This window comes from Lycium barbarum, chromosome 3, assembly GCF_019175385.1.
Source record: "Lycium barbarum isolate Lr01 chromosome 3, ASM1917538v2, whole genome shotgun sequence".
NCBI lineage: Eukaryota > Viridiplantae > Streptophyta > Magnoliopsida > Solanales > Solanaceae > Lycium > Lycium barbarum.
Window position 1 is genome coordinate 126,228,408 of NC_083339.1, and position 7,657 is coordinate 126,236,064.

General features: G+C 36.4%; 1 protein-coding gene across 3 annotated transcripts; it reads left to right on the top strand.

Moving 5' to 3' along the window:
* Positions 1–230: 230 nt before the first annotated feature.
* Positions 231–7,657, top strand: LOC132632318 (uncharacterized). 3 transcript variants are annotated; one of them, XM_060348201.1, is made up of 6 exons: positions 231–386; positions 1,074–2,645; positions 2,813–3,055; positions 4,224–4,304; positions 6,488–6,823; positions 7,416–7,657. In XM_060348201.1, the coding sequence occupies exons 2-6, from the start codon at positions 1,419–1,421 to the stop codon at positions 7,470–7,472; spliced, it is 1,944 nt and encodes a 647-aa protein (XP_060204184.1). In that variant the 5' UTR covers positions 231–386; positions 1,074–1,418; the 3' UTR covers positions 7,473–7,657. The 3 variants fall into 3 exon arrangements, with proteins under 3 accessions (XP_060204184.1, XP_060204185.1, XP_060204183.1); XM_060348200.1 differs by lacking the exon at positions 231–386 and adding an exon at positions 434–605; XM_060348202.1 differs by lacking the exons at positions 231–386; positions 6,488–6,823; positions 7,416–7,657 and adding exons at positions 429–605; positions 6,201–6,473.

The window sequence follows — 7,657 nt, forward strand, 5'->3', positions numbered from 1 at the left end:
AGATTGTAGTCTTATTTTATCCACCTTGAGGGTGAAATAACTTATCACGAGATTAGTTATTCCGGGATAAGTTGTTTCCCAACCAAAGGAGCCCTCAAAGTCAAAAGTAATCTCATAAAATTCATATCTCATCGTACGTGTAAATATAAGTAAGACCAAGGATATAGGTTACAAAAATTTGCAAGTTTGACAGCCATCCTTGTTGAACAAAGTACAATTGACGCTGCACATAGTACCAACAGTTAGGAGCATATCTCTTGGAACCATCTTTTCCCCAACAACTAAGCCGAGCCCATTGTATATCAGAGAAACAAATTACATAAAATTATAAATGATATTGGGAAACTTTGAAAGGAGAGAAAGGGAGAGGGAGGCGCAGTTAAAAGGTAAAGAAGAAGGATAGATAATAACAACAAATACAAAAGCCAAGAACCACAGGATTAAAAAAAAAAAAAAAAAAAAGGGAAATTTGATTTCTCTTTATGTATTCCCCTCTACAAAACTTTTAAATATAAATACACCTCAACTCTCCTTTCTTCTTTGTTTTCAATTTTCATAGTTAAATTAGAGATATGATTACTGGTGCCTCCGTTTTGTTTTTATGGGTATCAGATAATCTTCTCCTCTTTTTTTTTATTTGTTTTACGCTTTTCTTCTATGTAATCAAACACTTAAAAATCATGTTAATCCTGCATAGTTCTCATAACTAACGATGATCGTGTTTGTGAATTTGAATGTTGAATATATATTTTCGAGTTATTTTTTAAGAGGCAAAAAAAGGGGATAATCGTAATTGATCGTTAATTTTTAGCTCATATAATCTGTAGAGTTCTCATATATTGATTATTGATCTTGCTAAAACCGATCAGTAATTATTTTTAGATCGGATTAATTGAAACATTAATCCATAAATCTTTGCGAGGTTTTTCCTTTTTTTTTTTTTTTTTTTTGCCCCTTAATTGAGTGATCATAGCAATGTATGTGAAATGGATAATTACATTTTTAATGTTTGGTGATTACTATGATGACTAGGATATAGGACTAATGTTTCAACATATTTTTTTTTTTTTCAGGATTTGGTTTAATATTGAGCGACGAATCATGGGAAATCGGTCTGATATATTAGAGTGGTGTAAATGTGAAGCCAATGCTTATTGTAGTACCTTGGTAGTCGTGTCGAATATAGATGCTAGATTGTTTGATGAAACATTTTTGGGAATCCCATTGATAGACAGGTAGTGTTTTTCCGGTTTGATGATGATAGTAATGTTGTAGCGTTAACGTAGTTGTACGGTTTGTTCTGATGGTATGAGAATGAACAGCTGGGAATTTCTGTAAGACAGGAGATAGAATTTAGGTAGTGTAGTAGATTAGATACATTTGACGTTTTGACGAGGGTAACGAATTTAAGTTGGGATATGGGGTTGCCTCAAGTGCCCTCCAGCAATATTGCTGAGGAAGTGGCTACATCATTGAGTACATTTGTTCAAAGTCCTGTTAGATTTGCTGGTATGAGCAGTTGTGATATGAGTGGAATGCACATAAGTTCCTTTAGCAATCGGACATCAGCGGATTTTTCATTCGTCTCGTCTAGGGATGTTTCGAGGGATGCTGATATTCTTAGTATTCATAAAGATGGTATGACAAGCATGCATAAATTGAGGATTGATTCTGCGGAAAATCATGGATTCTTCACTCATAATAATGGTGGAAGGACTAACCAGAGTCCTGCATCAAGGATTGTTGGGTTCGAATCAAAAAGTGAAATAAATAGCCATGCTAATTTGTTTGAAGCAAATCCGTCGGATAGTGTCAACTCATCTACAGGTTCATTAGTTAGGAAACGCTTGTTGTCACCTTTGAATAGCATGGTTCTTCCAGATAAATTTGCAGGTGAATCTTTGGATATTGGTGGTAGTACTGTTAGAAGTAACTCCAACTTCACGCTTGATAAATATAGTGCTCCCTCACAAGAACATAAAAAGGCTCATATAGGCAACACAAACAACTTCAGTAATAAAAATTGGTTCATGCCATCTTTCCCTAGGGGGAACTGTTGTTCGCCGAATGAAACATGTGGAGAGGTCTCCCCTTTTGTGACAGATGGTCCTTTGTTCAAATACGAGGTTCCTGAATCTGAGATTCCTTTTACTCCTCCATCCCCTGGGTTAAATTTTTGTGCACATATGATAAAAACACATTTGAAAGATGGGATAATAGACATACCCGTAGAAAATACGTTCTCGCCACTATTATCTCTTTCTCCTCTTGGACCAAAATCTCATATGAGGGTGGGACGTGCCGAAAGGTTTAGGAATTCCTGGGAGGATCATGATGACAACTACTTAACTTTGAAGGATGTGGAACACTCACTTGATCGAAGACTTTCAGACGTTTTATCTCCGCGGAAGGAAGAGGTTCACAAAACAGGAAGTGAACTTTTCCAAGATGTTGAAGTTTTTGAGATGAACTTAGAACGTTTCACACCTGAAATTAGGCGGTCCAAGGCACAAAATTCAGTTCCTACAAAGCAATGTGCAAGATTTGGTAGAAGTCTTAGTGGACTGTCTGTCAAAAGGTCCTTAGTTGGTTCATTCGAGGAGTCACTCTTATCTGGTCGTTTGGCGTCCGGTGTAGTGAGCCAGGTGGTTCTTACTGCCCCAATTATCTCTAATGATGCTCTTTATATTCTTTCAGATGTCATCCATTTTATCCTTGGTCTTCATTTGAGCATTAGTTTTCCTTGATCTCTTTGCTTAGAAATGGTTTGACAAATTGCTTTTTGTTGACAAATTATAATATACTTATGCAGAGAATTGATGGTTTTCTTGCGGTCCTTAGTATCACTGGTGGAAATTTCTCGCCACATCCTCAGAAACTTCCATTTGCTGTAACTAGTGTAGATGGTGATAACTTATTGCTGTACTACTCATCAATAGATCTTGGAAGACCAGGCAGTGGCAGTAAAGGCTCACGAATTGGGAATTCTAGCACTAATGGTTCACAAACAAACAAAGGCCGCCTACGTATACCGATGAAAGGGCGCATACAACTGGTATTCTGCTCCTATCCTCTCAGCTTGCGTGTGCATCTGTTAACATGCTTATGTCTTAAGATGCTTTACTCTAATGAGTGTAATTTTCATACAAAGGAGATAGTCGTAAAGCATATCTCTGCTCTCAGACAAAAGGAACCCATCCTTGTATTGCTAATTTGATATTGAAAAAATTGTTTGATATACTGGTTTCAGTATGAGAGAGATTGGATTTTGGACATACGAGGTGATCAATCGGGATATAAGATGTGATAAATTGCACCAACTTGTCCATAAAAAGGAAATCAAATCTTTTTGAGGAGAACTCTTAATTTGGTTGTTCATATTTCCTAAGCTAAGTAATTTTTTATGATCATCAAAAGCTTTTTATGATGTCAAGCTCATGATATGAAGCCTTTTGCAGTAGAACATGCTGGAGTGATATCTCTAAAAGTAGGTTTTACAATTAACATCATTGTATAAGAAAAAAACGAACTTTAGGGTTGATTGATTGACACCATACCGTAAGATGAAGAAACTTAGAAATTGGACGATACCTGAATCTATCATTGGTCTAAATCTCTTAGCATGTCATTCTCATTGGGAGAATAAAGAGACTGGGTGAATAGGTCTTTCCGCCTCGTTAATCACTTTGGTATGAGATACCTTCATAGTTGTTGCTTACTGTTGGAGAGTAGCTTGTTCGCTGCAAATCTGTTCTACTTTGTCTCTCTGTTGCTCTTGTTCATATAAGTACTCTCATATTTCTGGTTTTCACTTGGCTTAAAGCAGGGGGTTAGATGACTGAGATTATTCAATAGCCATATCATTTTGCCAGAGATCCTAAAGAATAATGGTATCTTATTTGTTTCAGAGAATAACAAATAGCTTTGGAGATCGATCATGAAATTGCAAGTTCGAGTCAGTCATCTAGTATTTCTCTTTGGTCATTACTTCCAGAGAAAATGAATATGATGGCAGTTCTAGAATTAACTATAGGCTATAAGTCTGAGATATGATATTTAAATGTAGAAATTTTCCTTCTTTCTGAATGCTACAGCTCTTTGTGACATCTAGTTGTAGGAAATATACATTTTTTGGTAATTTGCTCTGATTTGAACATAAATGTATCTTTTATCTTTGCAGAATTCATAATATAAAGTACAATTTTTTTTATTGCAATTGGCAGGTTCTCAGCAATCCAGAGAGGACACCTATCCACACATTCCTTTGTAGCTATGATTTGACTGACATGCCAGCTGGTACGAAGGTAGGTTCAATCTGTATTACTACTTTAAGGACATTTTTATTTTATTTTAGGGTAAACTTGAGGTGGGGAAACTATGCAAATATAATTTGGAGAGCTTCTATTTGTTTATCATAATGATGCACAATCTTTTCCTTATCGGAGAATATCTAGCATAGTCATCATTTTTATTCATTCAATTTTGTGATTGGAAAATGGTTCAAGAGGCAGTAAATCCTTGAAGCACCTGTGTATGCTGAATAAGTAATCCATTCACGAGCTTTAAATTGAGTACAGAACCATTGGGCTTTGCACTGATTTTGTGCATGTTTGATGATGAATAATGGGAAACTGATTGGTTTATATAGTAGATAGGAGGTTGTTGAGTCAAGACTCTTCTTTCATGGCTTTAAACTCTGCGACTGGCAGATAATCTGATATTCTGATGTTTGCCTAATTCCATGTTTGTTTAATGATGAGGTGTCAAAGAAAAGAGTACTGCATCTCATGTTATATGCAGCGAAGGAATACTATGGCTCAGTGTTTTATGCAGTTAACTACGATTTCAACGTGGATGGTTAGCCATGGACAAACTTCGGTGATGACTGAGGAGGAAAAGCAAATAATTGTAGTTATAGGAATGTCAGCTAGAACTTCAAGGAATATTCATAAGGCTGCATTAAGAGTTAAAAGGCAGCCGAAATTCACAGTAAAACATAAAATCAACTTATGATTCTTTATTACCATGACTTTATCAGGACAAGCAACCTTCTTTGTTTTTTTGCGAAGAAGTCAGTGGATTCTGTCAAGAATTTTTTGGGTGGAGCTTTTTAATGTTTTGTCGGAGTGAAAGCTAGGCCTTAAAGGTCCTACGCATTCAGAAGATGAGTGTTATAAAAATGCAAATGTTAAGATTGAATGTGCTGTCACACTAGATTTTACGATTGATCACAGTAATGAAGGTGTAAGCAGCAACATAGAGAGTAAAAGGAGAGAATAGATAGTTTGACCATATCCTACATAAGCCTCCAAATGCACCACTCTTTAAGTGTGCCACTACGATGATTGAAGTGTGTGAAAGAGGACGAAGTAGACCTAAAAGCACAGGGATGAAAAGTTGTTTCAAAAGTTTTACGATCTCTCAAAATCCATGCCAAATTAGCGAGAATGGAAGTAAAATCCATATAAAGTTATAAACTATATCAACTAGTTGTACCTTTACATTTGGGTTGGTGTTTGACCGGAGTTTTTATTATTACAGATTTGTATGACAGTGTTGGGGTAAGTGTGAGATTTTGTATATTTCTAATTTTAGTGAATTCTAATTCGTTTTAAAGTACAAATTATTGAGCATTGAAGTGAAAGGAGTCACTATAGAGTTGAATGGATACAGAGGATTCATATAGCAAACCACGTCCCACGACTAGTTTGGGATTGTTGGTGTGGTGGTGGTTGTTATTTTGATGCAAATTACTTGGCAGGGTCATGCTTTTGAAGAGTAAGGAGTAGGAAAGAATATGAGTTTCCCCTGAGTCTTGAAAATCCTTAATTTATGAGATCCATAATATCCTTCAAATGTTTTAAGCTTCCATGCCTTTTTGTTTCCTTGACTCATGGAAAGAAAAGACATGGAAGTTGAAACAAAATAATCGAGGATACGTAATCACACTCCTTTGGCTTAGTTTTATAGAAGAATGAATAGGTTATTACGTATCCTCGATTCAGTATAGAGGCTCTTGTGAAACAGCCAACAGGAAGTTGAAACAAAATAATTCTCTAAATATTATGCAGTTTTGCATAGCCTTATACATCTTTGTTTTCATCACTATTTGAGCTCCATTACATGAAGCATTGTTCTTCAATTCTTCAAGTAAACTACTGCAAGATGGCATCACTAGCCTTGCACTTGTTTGTCTGCAGTCCGATTGTAGCCTGTCGATTTCTTCGCTGGTCTGAATGATTAGATCGGCTGAACAACCTTTGCAAGCGGTGTTTCTGTTCACTGGACTTCAATATTTATTTTGCTGGGATTGGTATTGGATGATCTCTGCATATGCATGTGTAACAGGAAAGTAGGTGCAATTATGCGCAGCTAACACACTTTCATATATAATCTTAGTGATTACATGGGGCATTATTAAAGTGGTACTGGCATTTTGTAAATCCGCATCTGCAGTGGTGATCTCACGCAAGTTATGTGATTGCAGACATTTTTACGTCAAAAGATAAATTTGTCTATGGATAAAGCTGGAAGCAAGAGTTTAGATAGAAAGATGGATAGTGGACCAGCTTCGGTTACTAGTGTTGAGGATGACAGTTCAATTCTATATTCTACCAAACCTGCAAATAGCACTTCAAAGGTGAATGAGAGTAGTGCTAATTCTAGTGTTCTTCGTTATGCTCTACATCTCTGGTTCTTGTGCCCCTGCCCCAAGAAGAGTGCAAGAAATGGCATGGACGTTGAAGAGGGGAGACGATTCTACTTGTATAATGATATGAGAGTAGTTTTCCCTCAGCGACATTCAGATTCTGATGAAGGCAAGGTATGTCTAATACTGAGTTATCTATCCAACTGTCTACTAAAGCATTTATATTTCTCTAAAAAAGTTCAGTGATGTTGGACTATATTGATCTGATTTGCACACTGTTCAGCCTGTTGCCTCAGTATGTCGAATGGATGTTATGCAAATGGGTTGAAATTTATTAATATGAAGAAAACTATGTTGTGATTACTAGATCAAACTTGTCCAGCCATCCAACCTCTGCTTTCTTTCTCCGAAATGGAGAAGAAATCTGTGTTTTCTCCACTGGATTAAGTGGAGTTAAATCCTATGTGTGTGGGGTGAAATGCTTATGGTCATTAATATGTGAACCAGAAACTTTTATCATTTGCTTGACTTCAATCGTAGTAGTACCCACAACTTAATAGTCGTGTTGTTCATCATTCGTAAACACGTGCATATTCATCAAATCTATTTTCTCTCGTGTTGTTTGCCAACTGTGAAGGAGATGTTGTCCTTTGGATGCAGAGCTACATATTGTTTGGCACTGTAGAGGGCTGCCTTCATTTGTTATATCAGAGATGCTCAGTTAGTTCAATATGACTAATTAGAATCCATGTTTTTGGAACTGCAGTTGCATGTGGAACATCATTATCCCAGAGATCCCAAGTATTTTGACGTCAGCGACTGAGATGGTGAACTTATTCGATGTCTCACCGTCTTATTTCCTTTGTGCATAACCCCTACTTCACCTGTAAATTCTTTCCAATAAATAGTTCTAACATTGACCTGTACAGAATTGTACATAAGAATTTTCTACCATCAATGGAAAAAATAACATGGAAAGAAAAACTGATTTCTTTCCCCTTTCTACTG

Bases quoted from the DNA above. Each gene is read 5' to 3' on its own strand.
- LOC132632318 (XM_060348201.1), top strand. From the start codon at position 1,419: ATGGGGTTGCCTCAAGTGCCCTCCAGCAATATTGCTGAGGAAGTGGCT. The intron at 3,056-4,223 runs GTATTCTGCTCC...TGCAATTGGCAG, and splicing joins TGAAAGGGCGCATACAACTG to GTTCTCAGCAATCCAGAGAG. The intron at 6,824-7,415 runs GTATGTCTAATA...TTGGAACTGCAG, and splicing joins CAGATTCTGATGAAGGCAAG to TTGCATGTGGAACATCATTA.